The 26,668-nt window shown below is 31.6% G+C and overlaps 3 protein-coding genes across 8 annotated transcripts in view; 2 read left to right on the plus strand and 1 right to left on the minus strand.

The window, feature by feature from the left end:
* Positions 1-874: 874 nt before the first annotated feature.
* LOC108909194 lies at positions 875-15,555 on the minus strand. 3 transcript variants are annotated; one of them, XM_018713440.1, is made up of 5 exons: positions 15,377-15,555; positions 4,494-4,646; positions 3,673-4,258; positions 1,336-1,405; positions 875-1,274 (listed from the first exon to the last, which is right to left on the minus strand). In XM_018713440.1, exons 1-5 carry the CDS (start codon positions 15,432-15,434, stop codon positions 1,269-1,271), a joined length of 873 nt encoding a protein of 290 aa, XP_018568956.1. In that variant the 5' UTR covers positions 15,435-15,555; the 3' UTR covers positions 875-1,268. The 3 variants fall into 3 exon arrangements, with proteins under 3 accessions (XP_018568956.1, XP_018568955.1, XP_018568958.1); XM_018713439.1 differs by lacking the exon at positions 15,377-15,555 and adding an exon at positions 8,210-8,490; XM_018713442.1 differs by lacking the exons at positions 4,494-4,646; positions 15,377-15,555 and adding an exon at positions 8,210-8,489.
* A 4,303-nt stretch (positions 15,556-19,858) lies between these two features.
* On the plus strand, positions 19,859-20,994 carry LOC108909198 (CDGSH iron-sulfur domain-containing protein 2 homolog). Its single transcript, XM_018713447.1, has 3 exons — positions 19,859-20,148; positions 20,314-20,525; positions 20,720-20,994. The coding sequence occupies exons 1-3, from the start codon at positions 20,052-20,054 to the stop codon at positions 20,807-20,809; spliced, it is 399 nt and encodes a 132-aa protein (XP_018568963.1). The 5' UTR covers positions 19,859-20,051; the 3' UTR covers positions 20,810-20,994.
* A 1,175-nt stretch (positions 20,995-22,169) lies between these two features.
* LOC108909199 (PH and SEC7 domain-containing protein 2) overlaps positions 22,170-26,668 on the plus strand; it is a 156,278-nt gene continuing 151,779 nt past the window's right edge. For all 4 annotated transcript variants that reach the window (XM_018713448.1, XM_018713452.1, XM_018713449.1 and 1 more), the window contains exon 1: positions 22,170-22,371. In XM_018713448.1, coding sequence (XP_018568964.1) covers positions 22,237-22,371 — 135 coding nt within the window. In that variant the 5' untranslated portion in view covers positions 22,170-22,236. The remainder of the gene's footprint in view (positions 22,372-26,668) is intronic.

Below are 26,668 nucleotides of genomic sequence, written 5' to 3' on the forward strand. Positions count from 1 at the left end.
AAGTCTTTTTACCACATGTATGTTCGACAACCCTTCTGTAAGCTACTATCCATTTACTTCCATTATTTTCAGGTTTTAAATCATGCTATAGTATATACATGTATTTGTAGGCAAGACAGCAAATGAGCCCCATAATAATTTTAATAATACATACTAGACAGTAATTTTTGTTTAGCGATACGCTCAGCATATACCGAAGCGCTGCAAACTGTCCAATTTTTTAATACGTGTACTGGCCGTTCACATGGTACGGAATCGGTAATTTTATCAAAACGATAAAAATGTCGAATAACGTAGTGGCGCATAGTTTTTTATCAGTCAGTTTCTAATCTACTGAAGTTTTCAAAGAAAACTAAAACCCTTTCTATTGACTATTTTAAGCCGGTAATATCACTGGATGACATCCTCAAAGTAAAACTTAAGAAACCATCTGATCCTTCTAAATCCTTAACACCGGCATAACGTCGCTTATCCCAAACTGTGGTTTCTATGGACCTGCTCAGGCAGGTGAAGCTGCGACCAGCGTCACTCCCTTCATACCACCGTGACACTCCCGATATAGGAGCTTCCCCAACATTGACGAGTCCCCACTTGAGTCTCTGCAGGAGAAATATCGTGGATAAAAGAGAGAGACGACTGGTGAGAGGGTGGTCACATGCCAGAATTTTTGTGATTTTTCTATAGTTTTATTTAATTGTACTATTTATTTTAAGTGCCTTTTATACTCGGTGACGTAACATATTGTTTTAAAAACTTTAAATTTTGTTGACTGGGCAATTTTTGACAAAGAGATTTGTGTATTTTATTATTTTGTTTAATTTTGCTGAAATACTAGAAATTGTTTATAAAACGGTACAAATAAATCATTATTATTGTCATATATTATTATATTATGTTCGGATGATAAATCCTTCAATTAAATTTTAACTACAGTTTCGAATAAATTATCAAAACTGTAGTTAAATTGAATTCAATTGAAGATCTGTCATCTGATGAATATGCAGAATTAAAACTATACACCACTGCGCCGTTCGACATTTTTATTGATTCGATAAAATAACCGTATCTGTACTGTGTGAACGGGCATAACCTTTGGGGCCCATTATTTAATGAATAATACGGCTTATTTACTGAAAATTAGGAACTATGATTGCAATACACTAAAATTAAAAATACAGTGACTAATTCCTACCTATAGAATATAAAAAATCTGATATCCTAAATATTACCTTATAAACTATTAATTCTTTGGTATTTCTTATGGCACTTTATATCTGAAAAATAAAAATCAACGTGTAAAATAAAATAAGAAAATAAAATTACCCAATATCTTACCGAAAAATGTTTCAAGTCGTCATTAAAATTGTCTTCATTGACTAACATCTGTCTATCACCATATCTATTTCTGGAAAAAATATTGTCAAAGTTAAATATATTCTGTAATGATTCGTTTATCAAATTCATACCATTTGTTGTTTTATTTATATATTTAGTTTTTTTGTATTAATTTATTTACAATGATTTTTTGCCCCAACTACTATAATAATTATTAATTACTACTTGTTTATTAGATATTGCGGGTATAATTAATTAATATTTTTAAGAAGGTTCTCTTGGCATACATTGTTGTACCGCAAAATCAAAAACCACATACAGGGTGTTTCAAAAAGGTGTTGCCAAACTTGAGGGGGTTATAGAGGGCATTGCAGAAGAAAATTTTTGTATATAAACCCCTAGTTGGAAATAAGCCGTTTTGGCCTGGAGCAATTTTTGTCCAAAAACGTAATGTTATTATGTTGGCCTCAAAAGGCTTCGATATTTAAGCAGGTTTATCGGGTACAGAGGAAAGTCTTACGTCTAACGAGAGTTTCTGTAGATTCGCTAGTTACCAAAGTAGTAAGCCTTTAGATTTGGCAACGTTGCACTTGGCTGGCTTTGTTTGGATGCCTAAACTTGAAATATACATGTCACACCTGCGAATTTCAAATAATACGCTACCTCGAGAACCGCGGCGTTGCCGCTATCACACATATGGAGGTTAAGTTAGTCAACGACAGCAGTTTGAAGGAGAATTATTATAACTTATGTATCTTACAAGTACCTAATCGATTTCTACAAGCTGTCATACGATTCCTTACATATCGGTTTCCTATTATACAAGTTGCTGTGGAAACTGTTCGTCAATTGTTGAGCATTCTAAGTGGAAAGACCAAAAAAATCTGCATTCTCATATGACTACTAAATCGTGAAAAATTATTTTATTAATATCTCGTCTCTTAGGTATCCAAACTAGTCATAATTTTTTTTGAGGATTTTCTTCATATTAATAAGCTTATATTATTTTTTTATGAATATTTGTTCCTCAATTCCAAATCAGATAAACCTCCTTAAATAATTCTTTATTAAGGATAAGAGCAAAAATAATAAATTTATAATAATTGTTCAAAATGGCTTATGGTGGGTGGTTCTTTAGTGCGATTCAAAACCTCAATGACCACTGTCCGTGTAGTTCGTGGATGTCAATTTCCTACATCTGGTTTAAAGTTGCCTTTTTCTCTTAATTGACAATGGACTGATGAAAATGTTGTTTGACAAGAACATTGGCAATTTGGAAAGCTCTGCTCAGCTCCTCTAGCGTTGCATCTTGCTTTGCCATAAATAAGATGCATACTCTTCGAACGTAAATTGTACCATTTCAATAACTTAAAACCAAAATTTCCTCAACAAAATAAATGTGAAACACTCAATTAGGTCTGATCATTTATTACGTGACAGCTCTGTTCATTTGTATCACTATTCCTCACAATGTGACACAGATGATATTGCATGGCTAGATTAGATGCATGCAATAGAACTTTTATCACACAGTTATGAATAAAATCAATTTTTACCAACATTGTGTGTAGGACATGGAGTTGGTAAACACTTATCAGAAGAGATAAACGTGTTTATTTTGTTTCAAATCATTTTTTCACATTTTAGTAATTCCGCTATACGCGTCATATCTGCCTCTGATCTGAAGCTTCGCATCGATCAATTTATTCGATACGTATCCAGGGGCACCCTAATGCCTGCCCTGTCGGCCCTGGCATGCCGGTGAACAATCCAGGTCTTTTGCTAAGGGACGTTGGTTAGGTTAGGTTAGTGTAAGAGTGAGTTTGACACTTTGCTTGGTCGAATGTATGACAGGTGTTTTTATTGAAGTCAGCAGCATTGTGATTCGTGAGCATAAAGCGGCACACGGCTTAACCATAGATTTAGCCTATTTCTGCTACTATAACGCGTATTGCAGCTTACTAGCATAATATAGATTACTGTTGTTAATTTACTTGATTGTCGTTACACAATTTCCGATGCCTAGTGATTATCTAATTCTTTAAATAGTTCGTTATTAGGAATATAACTCTTACTTATCGTAAGATGTTAAAACCGATTTCATAATGCCTAATAAGATTATTACGTTCTTGGACAAAAATTGCTCCAGGGCCAAAGTGGCTCATTTTCGACTAGAGATATGCAAAAATTTTCAACCACAATGTCCTCTATATCCCCCTCAAGTTTGGCTATACCTTTTTGAAACACCCTGTATATACTCTTTATCAACTTACAGTCACACAGTACCCAACTAGAATAACATATTCACAACAAATAAATAGAATAACTACTACTTACTCTAAATATCGCCTCCACGACAACAAACCGACATAAGCGATGACGGATATGACCACGAATACGCCTGCCAGGATAGCAGCCAGTTGGCCCTGAACCAAGGGAACTCCGGGGTTGGAAACTTTCTCTTTCAAGGTGGAGTTCCTCCTCAATACATCTTCTGTGTTTTCACCATTCTCTATCAGTTCTACATCTCGGTCTATTTGTTCCGACTTGTTGTACGTGATATTGGGGGCTGAATCAGGGATCTGATTTGGAGTCAAACAATTGACTGTTGTGTTCAATAGATCCGACACCTCCGTGTCTATTTTACTCGAATTAACAGCTGTATTATTTACTGGATAAGTTATATTTAAAGTTGGTTGGTTGGTTGATGTTTCTATTTTTGTACTAATTTTTTCGTCATGAGGGTCTGTTTCATTTTGACTATTATTGCTTAAGTGTAGAGTATCCTGAATTGTATTAGTGGTCTTGATGTTTAATCCTTCTTTTGGGAACTCTGAAGGTACACTAATTTTGGAGTCGCTTGATGAGTTTGTTGAGTTCTGTTGTACAGAAGGCGACGTAGCATTTTCAGCACATAAAGGAACTGAAACAATATAACTTGTCTTAGGAAACATTTTTTTGTTGTAATGAAAGAAATTAGATTCAAGGGATGTTGTTATTAGAAATACTTATGGAAGTTTATAATATTTTAGGGGATAGCCTAAGGTAAGAGGTAAGAGTTGAAGAGCTGAAGTGTGGAAAAATTGGGGCTGTATACGATTGTGCTTTTTATTAGAGCGTATTGTTAAAACCATGAAGTCTCTCGAAAGAAAATTTACCTCTTCCAATGGTTTTATTGTTGGGGTCCGCATGTTGTAGGATCGATATATTATCACATATTTGTTTTTGAGGCAGTAAACTGGATACATTTTTATAATCTGGTGCTTCGCTTATCACTTCATTTGGTGGTTGAAGAAAAACACAGTGATGTACTAAAATGTCAAAAAAAAAATTAAAGAAAATGTATGATACATAGGTGTTAAAAAAATAATACAACACAGTGTACATAAGAAATTATAACTGCAGATCGGAATGTATGTAATTTAAAAAATTTTTGTTGTACCTAATTTATATTATTTTTATAAACTGGATTCTATGGTTCTAAATTCCAAATAACGTGTCTAAAATTAATACCTACGTCACATATTTTGTGGTCGTAAGAGTTTTCACGGGGCTGTTTCAGGTTATTATGCCGTCGCCGCCAATTGCGGACCGAATCAAAGTCGCAACCAGATTCACAGACCGTGTCGTAATAACCCGAAAGTAATTTTGAGTAATCACATAATTATACTATTTTAACAATAGCTTCCATCCTATATATTCAATTGAAATGGATCATATTTTTTATTATTTCTGTTAAAAGCATAATAAATATTATATTTCAAAAATGCGTCAAATGTTGCTGACAATATTTACGCACCTTTAAATGACTTAATTTTGTTTGCCATCAAATGTCTTTTGTCGACTACTTAACACTGCTCTATTTATTTAGGTCTTTGCTCTCCTTCACTACTATCTTATCATACAAGTTAATATTAGCTTAATACCCATGGTGCCGAGTACCAAAAATGTGGAGACATGTTTATGTTTTATGTGCCCTTGAATTAATAACAAGATGATGTAGTAGTTTTGTAAAAATAGATTGTTGTTAAACCACAAAGTAATTTTCTAGGAGGAGAAAATTGAAAAATAATAGCCCTGTAATTGACTCCCTGAGGAATACCTTAATTACAAGGTCCCTTTCTCTTCAGTATCAAGCAACATTATTAGAAAATAAATTTTTAAGTGTAATAATAAATTACTGTACTAATGAAAAACGATTATCTTTATTGCATATTTAGTTAGTTTAGATACGGGTTATTCCAAATTTAAATTTGGTTGTCAACAAAACTTTGGCGCTGAAAATAAAAATTTTCCCGGCGTCTGTATTGGTTATTAAAAGTAATTTAGATCGTTTGCAAATTATATATTTGACCTAGAGGGTACTACATTTAAAGGTCCAGGTCAAACCTCATTACTTCGTTATTATTGTCGTAAGTAACCAAGCTTTCCCCTTGTTTTGTTTTCGCTTTGCACTCGATGTTAGACATTTATAAAAGGTACGATCGATGTTTGTAAATTGCAGCTATTATTAACAGCAATTGGTAGTAGAATGTCCTGAAATAGACGACTGTTCTTCATTAGGACCATAAGTTTTTTTATACACGTACATAGCATGCGATGAAATTTTAAGTGTATTTACTTTGTAGTTATCGTATTTATGTATATGAATCAACTTTTTACTATTATTAAATGTAATAAATAATTGTACGTGCAATACAATTAAAATGAGAATAATATCGAATTTTTTTAAAGCATATATACATACTTTCCTTAAATTAAAATAACGTTCGGTAAAGCTGGCAGAACAAGTGTAATTTAATAAGTAGGTATCTTAATTAAATAGGTAAAAAAATTGGACGTTTCACAATAATCCACTAATTATCACCACAGTCGGTATAAATTGATTTAAAATTTTACAAGTAATCTAAAATGCTATTATTTATGTATTTATTTGTTTCACTGACATAACATAAAATTCTCATAAAAATTATGGCTGCTTTGACAAAATTTATATATTTTGCAATTCACTATCTTCCCCTAATACTTAACCGCATACGCGCTCTCGGCCGTTTTTGAGCATGTTTGGAGGAATTTTTCACCTGTTTCGCATCATTTTATCGGAAAAATTAGAATATACGTTTTGTAATGCTCCTACTTTTACAATCCGGCAGAAAGATAATTAAAATCGGACCACCTACAACGCATACAGAAGTTTACAAAAAATTCAAATTGCAATTGTGCCAAAACTAATGGTCCGACAGCGCCTGCTTTGTGCACACTTAAAGTACATTCATTGGTAGGTGTACATTTGTAGAGGAAGACCTACTTTATCGAATATGACATGAAAATTTTCCAGTTTTTATACAGGGTGATCAATTTTTTTTTATCGAATATGAAGTTCAGAATATGTGGAAAACTCGAAATTTTTAAATGGGAACCCCTAATATTTTTGCAATAATATATAGGGGCTTCCATTTAAAATAAGAAAGTTAGTATAAACTTCCGGTATAACCGGAAATACGATGATCTTGAAAATATTTTAGCTTGGTAGGCTCCACAGTCTGTATCACACCATCACAGTTTCAAAAAAATCCTTCGAGAGGTTTCCCAGATATCCATCGATGGAGTTCGTGGTATATGTACGGTTAAAGTGTTTACTTGGTTAGTTAGTGACTTTGTATCCTAGCCAAGTAAACACTTTAACCGTACACATATATATTGTTTAATAGCTATAATTCATTAATGATTAAAATATTGTTTTTGGGAAGAAGAAAACGCCAACATAGATATTGGGTTGGATCACTTAAATAGAAAACACAACACGACCGTTTCCACTAAACAGTTGTGTTTCAAAACACGTCGAAACCTTTTGATGTGACCGCTTTCGAGCGGGACCTGAAAAACAAAACTCCAACTGTCGCAAAACACGCCAGTCTTCAAAAAGTTTGCGAAAAGTTACAGTTTTGTTTTATTCGACACCAGTTTGCGTTTTATTTTTGTTTTGTCCGTTTAGTGGAAAGCCGCCTTTTTGATGCGGGGCCCGAAAAACAAAACTCCAACTGTCGCAAAACACGCCAGTCTTCAAAAAGTTTGGGAAAAGTTACAGTTCTGTTTTATTCGACACAAGTTTGTGTTTTGTTTTTGTTTTGTCCGTTTAGTGGAAAACCGCCTTTAGATTTCTAAGGACAGTAATTATAAATTTGCTATTTGAAATATGTATAATAAGCAATACAATTATTTTTTTATCTTTATACGAAAAGTATAAACAGCATCTTACCATGTTTAGTTTCGGAGAAATTTAACATTTCGAAGACGTCGCAAACCAAACGTTATTTTATTAAATGTCAAGTAACATTGGAACGGTACGTTTATCATCTGTTTATTGAAGTAGTACAACTACCTATTTGATGCGAAATGGTGAAATTCCTATATCATTTTGTACAAAAAATTGAGTTTTTTTGTGTTTTTTTTAACATGTTATTTTAAAAATGTTTCCAGCTGTATGTTCTGACTACACAGAACTTTTTTACGTATTCAAATATATTAAAAGCAGAGCAAACTGCAATATAAAGAACATTATGGATCACTTTGAAAGTATTAAGTGATTCATAATTTGATAGAAACAAATTTTATTATTAGGCGAAATTTTTACTTATCTATATTTTTAGAAATGCGATAGAAACGGTAACATAGTATACTAAAATTTTTATTTTGTATGAAGCATTAAGAACTTTGGACAATTTTTGCAATTTTGATTTTGATAAAGATAACAAGTGTAAATCTTGTTTGTGGTGTATATATTTTTCCAGTAATAAAATGCTTTGCTGCGAAATTATATATATCCATACCAGATCTACTGATAACAAGAGATATTTTTTTAATTTTAACATACCTGCTGAAAACATCACCAGAAGAAAAAGGCATCTGATCCAGCGCTCGAGGCACACCATATTCAAAATATTATCACCGAAACAAATAAATCACACGAAATTTCCAAATTTTACGACACAAACGCGTGCGACGAACAATACAGCTACGTCAGTTATAAAACCAGATAACACAGTGATTATTTTCATATCAGCAAATTAAATGTCAGTACTGATAACTCCTAGCTCTTTATATCTGGGGACCACGCACAGGGCAGACGGACAGACAACCAGCGAATGTGCACCGCGTTCCGCAGGTGCTTGGGTTTCTCTCGAGATTCCTACCTAGAGCACATTACTGACTCATTTAGTGACATACTAATCGGTTGTGATGCCCCTTGGCGATGTTTACCATCAGAGAACTCGTTTCCATCAGTGGGGAAACTAGAGTTTAGTGAAAATTACCCTGTCTCGGATACGCTGAGCCGCATTTAGGTATGTATTTAGGTAGTTGCAGAGGAAATGGAAAGTACCTAGTCGAAGAAAACGTCGAGGTGACCGTAATGGGAGGATTTGTACTTACCCGTTTCATGGCCAATACCGTCACTGATATTAAAATGATTTTCTCCCAAATAGGATAGGATGAATTTGCGTATAAAATTGCTGGCAATAGAGAAGAATCGGCCAAAATGGCATACCTACGTTTTTTTCTACGCACAGCGGCGTAGATATGGCAAGGTAAGCTGGGACAAAGACCCAGGATCCCAAATCAACATATTGGCAAAACATACAAGGTATTTGCTAAAGCTAGCTTCCTTGGATGAAAATAAGCTAATTTAAATCAACTTACCTCATGGGTCATTGATTATAGGATTTTAAAAGGAACTATGACGTTCAAGATATTTTATTACATGAATCGTTCAAATGGTCATTTTAGATGAAAAAATCTCGGAGTGCTCTTAAATTAGAGGGTGGAAATTGGGGATAGGGGTAAAAATTCACCCCTTTCAGTTTTTTAATTGTATCTCGAAAACGAAGCAAAATTTCGCTATACATAGTTCATAGGAAAAATTATTTGAATTATTGAATTATTGAATTTCCATCGAAATGGCTTATTTAAAAAATTTAAAAGAAACATTTTATGCAAAAAATCGTTAATAAACAATTTTTAAAAAAGCAAAAAATAAGATTTTTTGATTTTATTTACTTTTTTGACTAAGTTGTGAAAATCTTTATTTATTATTAACAACTAAAACTTTTTTATTAAGTAATGAACCAATTTGTTGCAAAAATAATAAGAATTATAATTATTGTTATGTTAAAAACGACGAAAATCAAAAAATAAGTTTGACCAGTCAATATTAGTCGAAAAACTTTTGTAAACACATCATTTTGAAGGGAATCTCATCTAGCTTTTTTGTACAGGAATTTTCTTTGCTTACTTCTACTTAAAAAAAAAATTAAAAATCAAAAAATCTTTTCTTGCTTTTTTTAAAATTGTTTATTAATGTTTTTTTGCATAAAATTTTTCTTTAAAATTTTTTAAATAAGCCGTTTCGATGGGAAATTCAATTCTCTACAAAATTTTTCCTATGAACTATATCGAAATTTTGCTTCGTTTTCGTGCGATATTTAAAAAACTGTAAAAGTGCATTTTCACCCCTATTTTCAATTTCAACCCTCTAATTTAATAGCACCCCGTGGTGTTACATTTTTAATGACCCTTCGAACAAGTCATGTAATGAAAATCCTTGAACGTCTTATTTCCTTCCTTTTTTGCAAAAAATGGGAATTAAAACGTAATTGTAAGTTTGAGTGGCCATACATCAGTCAATTTTCATTCAAAAATACTTTACAACCTCCTGTTTTGAAGGAAATTTTATCTACTTTTTTTTTTCTATGAAGCAATGCCTATATCTATCTTTACTCAAAAAAAAACTAGAGGCAAATAAATAAAAAAATCGAATTTTATGCTTTTTTCAAATTTTGTATTAACGATTTTTTGCATAAAATTTTCCTTTAAAATTTTTTAAATAAGCCATTTCGATGGGAAATTCTATTCTCTAAATAATTTTTGCTATGAACTATGTATAGTGTGAAATTTTGCTTCGTTTTCGAGCTACAATGTAAAAAACTGAAAGGAGTGCATTTTTACCCCTATCTCTAATTTCCACTCTCTAATTTAATAGCATTCCGCTGTTTTTTCATCTAAAATGACCCTTTGAACGATTCATGCAATAAAATTGCTTGAACGTCGTAGTTCCTTTTAACCCTGTTTTTTGGATATAATCAATAGCCTGTTAGTACCATCTTGCTTCCTTAAGAAGTTATGGGCCCGAGAAAGTAGTTTTTTTATTTCGCTTATGTAGTGAATCGTAGTAGCAGCACTAGCAACAAATGATATTAGACAATTAGGCATAACCTTCCGACATGTAACCAGGATACCTTTTTTTAAAGCAAATCAAATGCTTTTTTAAAATAACTAATCAATTTCCAAAAATATCGATCTTTAAAAAAAATCTGAAGGAAAAAAATATAGTGGCAAGGGTACTCAAAACGTTCTGTATATTTATCGCAAGAAACAAGCAGATATTTGTGTTTATAACACAAAAAACCCTTTACAAAATTTTAGTAAAATTACCACAGTAATAAAATAAATTATCTTAAGGGCCCCATATTCTTTAAATAGTGTTTTCCGCAAAGACAAATAATTTCAAACATTTAATAACTGAATAATCTAAAGTTTATCAAATAATAGGAATGTTATGTCATGCCATCTGGTTATTTTCAAAGACGCCGCAGTAAAACGAATAAACAGGTGCAAAAAACTATCAAACCATCAAGGTTTTAGGTACTGAAATCTTCAAAAATACTACCTTTTTTATATATAATTCCACTTGTAAATATTCTTATAACATTTACTTGCTTAGTCCTACATATAAAATTGTTTACTTTTATTTATAAGTACGTGAAAATAATTCTTAAAATGTGGGGTTAGAATAACAGCAAACGCATGTTTTACACACGCTTTTTTTTATTTTTGTGCTTACTTTTGTTCTACACGTTTTACTTTCAAAGATTTCAGTACCTAAAAACGCCAGAAATTTCACTACTTCTCGGCCGGGAATATGGCCACCTTAAAGAAGTGAAATAAAAAACTACATTCTCGGACCTATAACTTTTTAAGGAAGTAACATGGTACTAAGGTAAGTTGATTTAAATCAGCTTCTTTTCATTCAAGGAAGCTAGCCTTAAAGTATGACCCATTCTTTAGTAAACACCCTGTATCCAGAGTTAATTTCCTCTATAAAGAAATGATTAAAAGTGCAAGCCAGTTAACAAGCACATAAATATTCATTTCTTTTTCAACATGTTGCGAAACCTACGCGAATGTTACCTACTATTTGACTAAAAAGTGATATAATAATATTTTTATTTATGAAAAATTAAGTTGGGCTTTTCGGAGATAAAATAATAATTCGTTTACAATTACCAATGACAAACCGATACGTCAACCACCACTCAAACGTGTCAAAAAACACCATTTTTATGAACAACTGCAAAAGTGTATAAATAGTAATGGCAAAATTTAAATTTATGGTTTAATTTTGTTTTGTTTGTTGCTGTTATTATTGTTATGTAAATAAAGCTGTGGTAAAAAGTATTAAAAATAAGAAATATTAAATTAGTTTATAGAAAAATATCAAATATTTCACATGACTACTTGACTATTTTATTAAAATTATAATTATATTCAAAATCTTGGTTATTTATTTCGCGGTTGGAATAACGTAGCGCTCGGTCGCGCGCTTGTCCGCATCGTTGTGTCTCTGGCTCTCTGGAAGCGGAATTATTGTTCTATGTGATTTATGTTCCTATTTTGTAGCGGGAACTGCGCTATACGGGCCCCTTTTGTAGAATTATTACGGCTATTCAAAACATAGGCGAAAATTGAGGATGAGGACAGAAACTAACAACAAATTTCATTCAATAATTTTATTTTTTGTTAAAGATGTACATTTATCACATTTTAATAGCATAATTATCAGTCACGTAAAACTTATCACATATTTGTATCAAAATGTTTATACTTATGGTTTATACATGTTGAAAGTAACAACAACGGTCTTCCTGAATAAGTTTTTAAATATTTTTACCTTTCTTAAAATTTACGAGACAAAAAAAAACTGTATTCGGCAGCCCTTCTGTACGTGTGTTTTATCAAAAGAAAACATCCATATTTTCAGGAGCAAAAATATAATTAATATGAATTCACTTCATAATATTTAGTGCTCACTAATTTCAGTTTGCTATCCATATAAACTAAGTACTGTCCATTTACTTCCTTTATTTTCAGGTTTTAAATCGTGCTATGGAATATACAGGCTAATTCATAACTTATCCAAAAAAATTGTTTATAGATGCGTCATGAAAACTGGAGTCAATATAGTGTAAAAAATGTTTGTAAAATCCTTATAGTGTCCAAGAAAAAAATTATTTTAGTTGTAGTGTTTAGTCTATAGCGTCACTTGCGTTGTGCGCTATACGCAATTCGCTCTCTCTCTCCATGTGGCCCCAGGTGATTCCGAATACTGAAATCTGATTTTAGTAATACATTTTTACGATAGTGTTTACATTACTTTTTCAAGTCTCAAAAATGGCTTACATGTATAGCACCTCGGAGTTGATGAATATCGTTTTAATTTATGGTGAAGCAAGACAACATTTGTGTTAGTTCGTAGAAACTGGGTGCAACAGGCCCAAATGTGTTTACACGTCGTTGGACAAAATTTTGAACAGTTGTAACATCAGATATGTTAAATTGTTTTATTAATTAAAACCACAAGTTAATTTTATTAATTAATAATAAGAATAGTGGCAAAAGCCGTATCGTGTGAACGGGCTATAATGTATGGGGCATGGGGCCCATTATTTAACGAATAATGCGGCTTATTTACTAAAAATTAGGAACTATGATTGCAATACGCTAAAATTTAAAATACAGTGACTAATTCCTATAGAATATAAAAAAATCTGATATCTTAAATGTTACCTTATAAACTATTAATTATGTGGTACATAGGTCGGAAATTATGCAATTTGCCATCAAACGTCTTGTCGCCTACTTAACACTGTTTCATTTATTTAGGTCTTTGCTCTCATCCACTACTATGTTATCAAACAAGTTAATATTAGCTTAATCTTAATATCCACGGTGACGAGTACCAAAAATGTGGAGAAAATGTGTTATGTTTTATGTGCCCTATAATTAATAACAAAATGATGTAGTAGTTTTGTAAATATAGATTGTTGTTAAACCACAAAATAATTTTAAGGAGGAGAAAATTGGAAAATAATAGCCCGCCTGATATTGACTCCTGAGGGATACGTTAATTACAGGTCCCTTTCTCTTTAGTATCAAGCAACATTATTAGAAAATTAACTTTTAAGTGTAATAATAAATTACTGTACAAATGAAGAAATATTCCATATTTAGTTAGTTTAGACATGTGTTATTAACGAATTTGAACGCTGAATATAAATGATTAAAATTGATTTAATACGATTCTTAAAAGTTTTCCCGGCGTCTGTATTGATCTATTAAAAGTAATTTAGATCGTTTGCAAATTATATATTTGACCTGAAACAGATGTCTGTTCTTCATTAGGACCATAAGTTTTTTATTCTCGTACATAACATGTGTTGAAATTTTAAGTAGGTATTTACTTGTTTGTATTTATTGTATTTAATTCATTGTAATAAATAATGTAATTTGTTAATGGATATGAATCAACTTTTTAGTATTATTAAAAATCGGTCGTTTCACAATAATCGACTAATTATCACAATAGGTATAAATATAATTAGGTACTGATTTAAAATTTTACATGTATGTCATCTAAAATGATATTATTTAACATATTTTCATTCGTGTTTCATTTTCATATTTTTAATTCTGTCAGCTACTTCAATTAGTTTTAAAAATTATTAAGTAAAAAAACGATTCCTTCTTACAAAAAAATATTTGTGTTGTCAATAGGCTCGTCTGTTTTAATATGAATTATTTTGTGTATGTATAATAATTGATTTTTTAAACTTTTTTTTTACTGTTTTTAAAATCTAAATAAACTGCTATATTCACGCTTTACCTGTTAAGTATTTTTTTATTGCTTAGTATCTCTAAATATAAACTTTTGAAAAAAGGACATTTACAATGGAAGTATGTATGTACCTCTTATGTCAATATAAATTAATAGAATTACATAATAAAAATATACTTACATAATAAAACAAACTATAAATAGTTATTTTTTCAATATAACACGAAGTACCTACTATTGTAAAATCAGTTTCCAACTGAACTGAAATAAGGTATATGATATTCTCATCGTTAAACCATGGGAAACAATGTAGACACAAAGGGTGTCCCATTTAAGACAGACTCTTCTGTAGCATTGGTAATATCAGCAATAAAAAATTCAAATAGTTGCACCAAATGAATTCTATTTTATTTTAAATTTGACACGAATTAGTATAGTATGCATTTTTAAAACCATGTGCTGACATAAGTTTATCAGATTCTCTTAGAAATTATGGCCGCTTTGACGAGATATTTATTTGCGCAGTCTTACACATTTTCTAATAACTTTTACGTTAAATTATGGTCAAATATTGTTTACATAGTTCATTTTAGTTTTAGTAAGATTTTTAAGAAGATATGAAAAGTCACGAATACATCGCAAACCAGATCCTACATATCCGTAAAATTGAAAAGAAAAAATTTTGTATTTGTATTAGATCCCGTAAAAATTAAATAAAAATATTTGTCATTTAAATCTTTGGATTTCTAAGGACGGTAGGTAATTATAAATTTTCCATTCGAAATATAATGCGTAATGCAGGTTATTAGTTTTTCATCCTTGAACTTTGAGTGTAAACTGATTCATAATTTAATAGAAACAAATTTTATTCTTGAGCGAAATAGATTTTACTTCTGTATTTTTAGAAATTCGATAGAAACGATAATATGATACTAAAGTTTTTATTTTGTATGTGATTGAAGCATCAAGAACTTTGGGCAATTTTTGCCATTTTCATTTTGATAAAGAATAAATAAATGTAAATCTTATTTGTGGTGTAATTAAAAGTATATATCTACTTATAACAAGAGATGTCTTTTTATTCTAACGCACCTGCTGAAAACGTCACCAGAAGGAAAAGGCTTCTCATCCCGTGCTCGAGGCACACCATATTCAAAATATTATTTATCACCACCAAAACAAGTAAATCACACGAAATTTCTAAATTTTACGACACAAACGCGTGCGACGAACAACACAGCTACGTCAGTTACAAAACCAGATAACTCAGTGATTATTTTCATATCAACAAATTAATGTCAGTATTGGTAACTCCTAGCTCTTTATATCTGGGGACCAAGCACAGGGCAGACGGACAGACAACCAGCGAATGTGCACCGCGTTCCACAGGTGCTTAGGTTTCTCTCAAGACTCCTAGGGCACATTACTGACTCATTTAGTGTCATACTAATCGGTTGCAATGCCTAATGGTCATGTTTACCACCGCATAACTCGTTTCTACAAATGGGGTAACTATAGATTTAGTGAAAATTACACTGTCCCAATCTCAAAGACTGTCGCCGCATTTTGTTAACCGGTAGCCGCAGAGGAAATGGAAAGTAGTAGAAGAAAACAACGAGGTGATCGTGATGGGAGGATTTGTATTTACCCGTTTCATGGCCAATACCGTCACTGATATTAAAATGAATTTATTCCAAATACGATCTACCGAATTTGCGTATGAAATTACAGGCAATAGAGGAGCTTCGACCGAAATGGCAATTTTTTTCTACACAATGACTAACGTATGGCAAACCAGGGCAAAGCCACATGGTCCCAAATTAACATATTGGTCAACATACATCATACATTATAAGTATACGGATTGTCCTCTATAAAGAAATGATTAAAAATATAGAAATTTTATTTATCTCTAGAACTCAATAATATAGGAGTACAATGCCATTTAAGAAATATAAATATCTATTTTTTTTCAACACGTTTAAAAATGTTTCAGAAGAAATTTGGTAGTTTGTGAATGAAAATTTGAAAGTAAATTGCTGTATAGCTTTAATAGTGGTTTCAACGGTGTTACTAACAACAGCCAACAACAGTTAAGTTGGTTATAAACAAATCTTCATAAAAGTAACTAGAATCCCTGCAATTTTGTTGCACGGAATAGAGCATGTTCTAATTCATGCAATTCAGTTGCCGGGACATTGCATAGTCTGATAATAAAAATTTCATGGATTCAATAGCGGCAACCAAATCCCTGCAACAAAATTGCATTGTCTGATACAGGCTTTAGGCTGTCATGTGTTAGCTAACAGGCTGCATCAGTTTATGTTTAGTTTTCGTTCATTTTTGTTTCAGTCATTTTAGTTTGGCAGTGTTTAGTTATACTATTATATAAACGGTAAACTATTTGTATGCCTTTTTTAGAAATATAGAAAAGCAAATGTTGTTCAAAGAAATAAATAAATAAAATTTGTAGTGCTTTTAATTTCCTATTTGAAACTTGAATTAATAAACAGTCCCTAAATAAAAATTTTGTATGAAGGAAATAAGTAAGTCTGATCTAAAAAGTCATAAGCGCGCGGAGAACAAAATTGAGAGGACTAATGAGTATAACGATTCACTATATCTTCTTCTCACAATTTTTTTAATACCAAAATTACACAAGAGATTTGACGACATAAGGTAAAAGTTATTTCAACTAATAATCTCAAAATTTGTGCAAATATTTTGACACTGTATTTTGAAAAAGAAGCACCTAAATGAAAAATACACACTGCAACTTGAGTTTTGAAATGTAGAAGTCGATGCATACAGCATACATACAAGTTTCGGCTTTAAGAACTTAATATGTACATATGTAGAGTAGATATATATTTTTTCAGAAGGAATAATTAAATCTTTGTTTTCTGCACAGAACGAGCAGAGTATTTCATATTTTGAGTTTCTCTTGTTGCCATTATTAAAATCTGTTAATAAATAATTGTTAATTAGAAATTCATAATATATTTTTCAAGCAGATTGATTTTTTACGACCCACGAAGCTAAACATAGAAATAAATCAAAATCATCATTTAAAGTGCCATTACACGTTTGTACATTACCTCAGTCTGTGAAACCTGAAGATTTTTATAATAATTTTTTTTACGTTATCTTACGAAGTGCGTTTTCCTTAAAAATCCCTGAAAATAATTAAATTCTGTTAACGATTTATTTGCAATATTAACAACTGAAAGTGAAGTTCTTGGTATGATATGGCAAGAGGATATGAAGTTAGAGAAGTGCCTATTTAAACTTGATTTATTTTTTAAATTAACATGGGTAACTAAAGTTATTTTATAAAATGAATCATGATGTTATGTAATAATTTACAAATATTTTTATAGAGAGGCTCAAAATTTGCATAACATCATTGGTGTCTGTAAATCTCATAAATTTAATTTATTTTGCAAAATAACTAGATATCTAGGTTCATTTTTAACAAAAAATCTCAGTAAGTAATATAAACAGGTAAATATAAAAAAGGTATTATGAACCGTGTTCATCAAATCAGAGGAAATTTCTAAAACAGACTACCTGAACGCCACCAAACAGTGTAAAACACATAACTAAAATGTTTCAACATATATTTCAATGATACATACACTGAAAATATAACCCCGTTGTCAGAATTTAATTATCATCAGCAAAACACATATCGATCACCCTGTACAGTATCAGTATGAGTGATACTGTATCACGTCAATATTATCATCAAACATTTTCCTTGTCAGTAGTTTGATAAAACATGGGCTTCGTTTTCTTTGTATGGTTAGATATGTGGTATGGTGTACGTGTTTGAATATAAATAATTAATCAAAAACCTGTTTTTATAGGTCATGTCTAATGACCAAGGAGAGCTATTTGTATAAATTATAATGATCAGTTTCGTATTTTGTGAAATAAAATTGTAATAACTGAAATCGAAAAATCAATTCCATCAAAATGATTGGGCATAAGAAAATATGACATTATTTTTCCCATTTAATTTCAAATCGTCGTCAATTTTTATTTATCTGCTACTTACGGCGAGCAAGGTGACAGTTATATCTGACTCATTTGTAGTAGTAGTGATCAAATATCAATGAAATCCCAGTGCGATAATTGTTTTCTAGGTAACAGGTAATGTATAAGTGGTAACGAAACATGACTCACTTGACCGCTACCACATATCCAACCGCTACTACTATTATTTTGCGCAAGCAGATTCTGTGCCTGACTCATCTTAACCAATGGTTCCGCATGCCAAAATTTAAACATAAGAAGAACTCACATTTCGCATCTATCACAAAATAGGCAGTAACAACATTGAGTATAATATTTACAAACATTCCTTTTTGGATAATTTTTTTTAATGTTTTTGCAAAAACAGAAATATACTCTTTACATCAGTGTCGTACCTACGAAGGGGCAAGTAGGGCGCCATTCATAGGGAAGCGCAAAATTAATAAATTATTAAACTTAAAAATCAAAATAAGCCAACAATGTAATTCATAATCAAATAATCTCGCAATTCCGCGCGAGGTCAGTTTTCGCGAACCAGCGAGAAGGCACGGAGGATGGAATTTTGAGTTTAAGACTATTAAAGTGCATTTTTACGGACTAATTTTCGTTCTAAATCAGAAAATAAAAATATTTTGTAAGATTTATGACTGTTTTATTGAATTATATTTGTTTATTTCATATTTAGATAATTTACGAACCTACGTCTTTGCGTAACATACCGTATTTCTAAATTTGACCTATGTATTTTAACTCAGTTTTAATTCCATTCCAACCTTGTGGATAATTATTACCTCATCAATTTTAGTTATCAGTAGACTGGTATGTGCAAGTAATGTTAATGGTTGCTGTGTCTTCTAATCGTCTAGACAGCAAGACAGCATTACAAATTTAAAAAAGAATGTGTAGAGAAAATTCTGAATAACAAAACCAAGATTATACATATGTATATTATAACTAAAAAACTGATTATGTGTACTTAAATATGTTCGAGAATTGATTTTTATGAAAAAATAAAATCACATATTTCTACCGAATACTTGTCATGCTTAAATATCGTTTGGATGGGTCTGTAATTTCTAGTGTTTAATAAAAAAAGTGTTAAAAATTCAAATGAACATACATGCGAGGCAGAGAGATGTACCATTATAAATAGCACTTTATTATCAAACAACGTATTCATAGATTAAATACAGAAAAACGTATTTACTTCACATACTTCTATCTTGTGTTTACTCACGATTTGCTCTAATATGCAATTAATTGACCGATGTGTATTGCGGGTTGCCTATCTATAAAGATTATGTTTTATGAAAAATGTTCTGTTTGCTATCAGCTCTAGGTCAGTAAATGCTAGTTATCCTATAAATCTAAATATTTCCTTTTTATAATTAATATATCTAAGAAATATTTAATAGGTATCTACTTTAAAAAAAATGTATTATTTCAAATATCTAGTCATTTCACACCTTAACAATTTTAGTCATTCGTAATAAAGATAAAAGAGATTTTTAAGTTACCTACTTCATATCATATCTCCTAGATTTAAACGGGGTCAAATTTCAACGTTGCACTGTTGTTCCCAAGAGTCTAGCCAACATAAAATCACTTTCTATTAGTCTATTCCGTATCCGTATTGCGTGTGTTTTATAGTAACTGCATTTTCTAAAATTAACCTAGTGCTAACATTTTCAGTAACTATTAACGACAGCTGTGTAAAAATTAACAAAAAATGAAACCTGTAGCCTATGTAGTTAAAGACGCAGTACCTAATTATTTATCAAGTTTGCCCATTCCTGACACCTTCGGAGGATGGTTTAGGTTAGGATGTAAGTACCTATATATTTTATTCTCAATTTTATGACAGCAACAAATGTAAAATAATAAAAATAATTATATCCAAAATATATTAATTTTATTACTGTGTTTTGTAGTTTATTTAGGTTCAAAGAGTGCAATGGATAGTTTTTTTAATAACCTTGAAACTATTTAAGTTAAAGATTGGCTGGCTTTAGTCCCACCTACTGCAGTTGCTGCTGGCTTTAGTTACGTTGTATACAGGGCGTTCTGTCCCCATGGCCGTCCTGCAGCAAGTGGAAAAATCAATCCCTGTATACTCAAAACCAGTAATAAAGTCGTAGACTCCGTGGATGTAGAAGATATTACTGATAAAGCTGTGTTCTGCCGTTGCTGGAGAAGCAAAAATGTAAGTAAATTGTTGGATCTCGATGCCCAGAAGAATAAGTTGTTCTAGACGAGTTACGGAATATAGTGCTTTTGTGTTTAACCGACTGAAATATGATTATATATGTCTCCTTATTTCTTCTTTTGGCCTCGCAGTTTATACTTATGTTAACACATTTCGTTTCTTATTTTTTTTAAGTTCTGTCTCATTTTTAGTGGCCCTATTGCGATGGATCTCATGGAAATCACAACAAGGAAACTGGTGATAACGTAGGCCCTATTATAGTTCAGAGGAAGAAAAATTAAAATCGATCCATTCTAGTAGACAAAATTTGGGATGTAGTAATTCTGGTGTTAACTATCTTGGTGTCAAATTGTACTTCCATAGATTTGTTTTAATAATAATAATACTCTTTGTTTTATTATTGTTTGTTGATCAAGCATTTACTTTAATGTTTCTAGTTTGTTTGAAATATAAGTTATTAATTTAATGTGTTTCTTTATACAGCCAAATTTTGATGGAGGTGACGTCGGGTATTTTGTAGGAAAAAACTTTTTTTTTAATAAAATTTGAATCTGAAAAGTAAATTTAGTTTAGATGAATCGCTCAAAAGCTTGAAATACAGAAAAATAGGAAAATTATTCTTTCCCGCTAGAAGTATATATTAAGTGGTGATTTATGCAGTTTGAACATATTTATGCTTTTATCTACCTTACTGATAAGTGAAATAAATCTGTTATATCACTTCATATAATCAATTATGAATTATGGCAATTATTTGATATGTAAACATTAAATTAATCTGTTTCATTTTTTGTAAAATAAATAATACTAAATGAGTTTTTCACATAAATATGTATTAAACGTCCCATATCAATTTTTATAGATTCATTTTTATAATTACACTTCAAATAGTATATTTTTATTTTTTAAATAATTTCATTACTTTTGTTTTAAACATAATTTTTCTCAATTATTATTAAAAGAAAAGAAACAATTATATACTTAATATTTTCAATTTTTTTGTAAAATTAATTCTTAATAGCTAAAAAAATCGTAGAAGGCTATAATCTAAGGGTTCAAATAAAAAAAATGCTATTAACTTCTAAAATTGATACCTAAACCTAAAAAAGAACGTAACGCGTAGAGTTTTTGCAGTTTTAAAAAAGTCTTAAGAGTATGTATCTTTTCAGGGTCTATATACTTGTTAAAAAATATTTGAGCTTTTTTTTACTCAATATGATAATGCATTGTATACCTATAAATCGAAACACACTGTATTATTTACTTTAATCGATAAAAATTGCAAACATTTCCAAGAGACACTAAAATTCAAAATGGTTGAGTTAAGCTACTTTTAAAAATCTCATTATAAAAGTATATTATTTTTGAACAGATGATTAAATGATTTTATATACCTACAAGTATTTACAGAATATACATTATGTTAAATACATATTTAGTTTTATTCTATATCAATTTTACTGTGCGCAACTTGAAAAAACATTTTTAGAAACAATTGTATACAATACGGTTTCTACTGCCGTTCCTAATACCGCCGCCACTGGGATTCCATTCTTCACGGAAAGATTGGCCATTGAAGGCTTCCAGAAAGTACCGCCGCCTGGCGGTTACTGCAGCGCATTACTCAGTCATGGAGGAGGTTATGTGTCGACAAGTAGTGTATCCTCTGTAAAGTGCGTGTTTTTTTTCAAATCAATGATAGCCGATCATGGCTGAGGAGTTACTAGTGGTACTTAATCGCAGTGAGAACTCTGGATTTGGATTTTCCCTTCTAGGAGAGCCCGGCTTGCCACCCATCATCTACAATATCCTGGACGATTCTCCAGCCGCTGAAAGCGGAGAGGTGAGCATCGTTTATTTTGTGCATGTTTTTATTATTGGCATTTTTCGATGACAGTGGCGATTTGGGGCAACCGCTGGAATATACTTAATATTCATTTGTTCAGTGCCCCATTGATTTTTTTTTCGACATATTTCGTTAGAAATGCCTTCTCGGGGTGGGTATGACAGCTACAATTCCCGTTAAAGCCGCCGTTGTCAGATCCAGTGCACCAGTTGTTCGACCTGACTTTAAAATGCAAAAAGTGAATTGGAATGCAGTTTTAACCTTTTTTACGAAATCCTCAACTTTCATCTGTCTGCCTCGACGTTCAGTTGTTTCATATCGAAGATGTTTCTTTCGTTTTATACTTGCAAAATTGCTTCTCCGTTTCACTCGGTGCGGTAGGTAATAATGATTGAAAAATTTTATCTGGCATCTATTTAGCAATGCCGGTTAGGTGAAAGATGGATACCAGCGGTTGCTCCTTTTCGCTAATTGTGGCGAATGCTTGCAGAATTATGTTGAAAGTGATCAATATTACTGTTCCTACATGAAAATCACAACTGCAGACCCTTGTGTAATCGAAAGTAGGAATTACCTATAATTAAGTAAATTGCAAATTAATATATATTATTTGCTTTATATGTATTGAAATAGGTACCTACCTGCGAAACTTTTTTAAACTAATTTGGAATAGGTATCTAACTAATCATTTTATGACATTGTTGTCGCAAATTAATAGTGAATAGAGTTGTAAATAGTTAAGCAGACCATGAAACTATGTTTGTGAATAAAATAAAAATACTTACACATAAAATTTGTAATTTGTGTATGTAATCTAATTATTACAGAACGGTAATTTAGTTAGGTACCTAAATGTTTAATTTAAATTTTTCATTCAACAGCTAATAGAATAATTTAGAGATAGGTACGTAATTAAAATAAAATAACTGTTAATTAAAGGTATTGCACGACATGAAAAATATACTAGGTTATTTATAAAATATTCATAGTGATAAAAGATTTATTTCCAAAATTATACATAAATATAGAGTTAACATGCCTTGAAGACATCATTCAATGTCCTCTTTATTAGAACTAGAAGTTTAATCAATGTTTCATTTCGTCAACAATTTCACTTATATGACTTTCCGTTTTAAATTCTTGGTATTTTGGATTACTTAGTTTTATAAACATTTTAAATTGGAATGTTTTTAACAAGGTTAAGGTTAATGAAGATATATATAATGGTACAGGGCAATAAAATGGTTAAAAATAAACTTACCTACTTTTTCAAAAACCTCAGGATATATAAATATGGTTTTATGAGGCCGAATGCTATAAATTTGGCCAAGGAAAAAACTGTTAATCCCAATACCCGAGCCAATACCTAACTGAATTTATAAACTCTGGTACCGTGTACTAACATTTTCAAATGTCTATAAATTTTCGGAAAACTTAAATTAAAATGTCAACCTTTAAAAACTGATTCATTTGTTTTTTTTATTACATTTTATTATATTTCGCGTCGTATTTTATATACAGGGTGTTAAAAAAAAGTATAAAATATTTCAGGAGGTAATAGTATGAACCAAAATAAGCAGAAAAGTCTTAATAAACATGGGTCCGCAAAGTAACGGTTGCGGAGATATGAACCACTATGCGTTTTTCAATCATTTTATTTTATTAGGAACAAACCGACAAAGGAAGCTTTTAACAAACAAAAAACAAAGTTACAGAAGATGTTCAAAGAGCCCTCCGTCCATTTCCAAGCAGGCACGACATCTTCGTCTCAACGATATTCGAACTCTTTCGAAAACACCCTCCTTGGTTTGGATTTCTTGACACTTTTGATTAATCCGTAGCTGCAGCTCTTCCAGGCTATTTACAGGAGTACCATACACTAATGTCTTCAAATATCCCCAAACAAAGAAATCTAGAGGGTTCAGATCAGGCGATCTTGGAGGCCATAAAACAGGTCCGGCCCTTCCTACCCATCTATGTGGAAAAGTTTGGTGTAAATGCTCTCTAACGGCCATGGAAAAATGAGCTGGAGCACCATCATGCTGGAACCACATTTGTTGCCTCTGATTCAAAGGAATGTCTTCCAAAAACTCATACAGTGTGTTCTGCAGAAAGTTGAGGTAAGCAGCGCCTGTTAATCGGTTTGGTAAAACAACAGGACCTAGAAACCTGTCACCTACAATACCCATCCAAATGTTTAATGAAAAACGTGCCTGATGTCCAGATTCTATTAGAGCATGAGGATTTTCGTCGGCCCAAATATGCGTATTGTGAAAATTAAACACTCCATTTCTTGTGAACCCGGCCTCATCAGTAAAAAGAATGTTTGCAAGAAAACGAGGGTCTTCAGCATCATGACGTAGAAACCAGCGGCAAAAAACCAAACGTGCTTGATGATCATTTATTGGATTTAAGGCCTGTACTCGTTGCACATGGTATGGATAAAGCAGTTGCTCGTGAAGGATTCTCCAAACAAGAGGACCACTAATTCCTACCTCGGCTGATATTCTCCGCACACTCGTACCTGGATTCTGCTCTACCAGTGCTAGAATTTCTTCTTCTGCTCTAGGAGTGGATACCGACCTTGGTCTTCCGGATAAATGGCACTGTTTGCTCAAGGAACCGGTATCACGCAATCTTTGGTGAATTCTTCCAAACATGCGTTGTGAAGGAATCTGGCGATTTGGATAAGCGTCAACATAAAGACGTCGCGCTTCGGTGGCGTTCCCATTAGCACGACCATACATGAAATGCATGTCTGTTAATTCTGCGTTAGAGTAACCAGCCATAGCGAAAGAAAACTTGTGCACTGAGAACAACTGTCAAATACGTACTGTTTATTTCACTAAACATCAACCAACTATTATAAGAAAATACACAACGTTTTTGCAAAATAAAAAAAGGGGCTAAAAAACATAAAACATTCCATATCTCCGCAACCGTTACTTTGCGGACCCATGTTTATTGAGACTTTTCTGCTTATTTTGGTTCATACTATTACCTCCTTAAATATTTTACACTCTTTTTTAACACCCTGTAGAAAAGTTATCGAGATGGTAATGAGAATGAATAAATTAGAGAATTTTGTCCCCTTGCGTTGGGATTACTTTGTGACATCCATATTTTTCTATGAAACCTTCCATATACCACAATAATGTCACAAAATGATGTCCCTGTAGCAATAGAATCAAAGTACAAAAGTAGTGTGCAGAATTTTTCAAAAATATAGGTACATTAAAATAAAAGAGCGTTTTATTGTAAAAAACATTATTTTATGTACAAATTAATGCAAGAAATTATAGAATATGTGGATACATATTGTAAATGGTCTTTTGAGTAATAAATACGAAAAACTGTACTACTGATTTTAAAAGTTTGATAAAATGTAGAAATGAAATGTTTATTGCAAGAAGTGCAAGAATCATAAAGACCTTTAGATTTAATTGAAAACCTGTATGGTATCTTTTTGTCTAAATAAACAGCATGTAGAATAAGACCTTTTAGGATATTCCAAGATTTCATTTATACTGGGTTAGACCCTGGATTATACCTTCAATTTGTACCTAAGGTAAAATCCTCTTCAATTTAAGAAACATTTCTTACCCTACCCCTATCTACTACTGGACATATAAAAAATATTGGTATATAAGATGTATTCGCCAAAGAAGCAGCACTTTGTTGGTAATATAGAAAAATAATAGTTGTACATCATGTGGCTGTATTGATTAGAATTTTCTCTCAATAACCGTTTATACATATGTGCTATGAGAACTTTTATCGCTCCCATCTTAATAACGTCCATTTTTCCCATGACGTGGAATATCGTAAATCCCGATATAATTCTACTCGCGTGCGTTGTAGAAGTTAACCCGAGTCGATTAAAAAAATTACCCATACTGGTATAAGTCACAGTCAAGTGGTTTCGAGTCCGTTTCAAAATGGATTACTGTCGGCACAACTTCTTTGCATTTTCGGTTGATCGATTTATCTTAATGTAGAATTAATTTATGTCCATGGGAAACAATTTGAATATTCCGGCGCTATTTTTCAATAAATGATAGTGAATTACATATCACTTAATAACTCCGGCTTTTAATAAATAGGAGATCGAGTGCGAGTAGTACCAGATAAGGAAAATTTATATGTATTCTTAGCTTGTGAAGATTTAATTGGCTATAAAAAATTAGATAAAGATGTATAATCTGGCTAAGCAGGCAATGCCTGTATAGTGGCATTTCCTTTGAGTAATTTGGTTAAAAAAATTGAGAATTTGTTGAGAACTAAAATTACAGCA

Source organism: Anoplophora glabripennis, unplaced genomic scaffold, assembly GCF_000390285.2.
Source record: "Anoplophora glabripennis isolate ALB-LARVAE unplaced genomic scaffold, Agla_2.0 scaffold305, whole genome shotgun sequence".
Lineage (NCBI taxonomy): Eukaryota > Metazoa > Arthropoda > Insecta > Coleoptera > Cerambycidae > Anoplophora > Anoplophora glabripennis.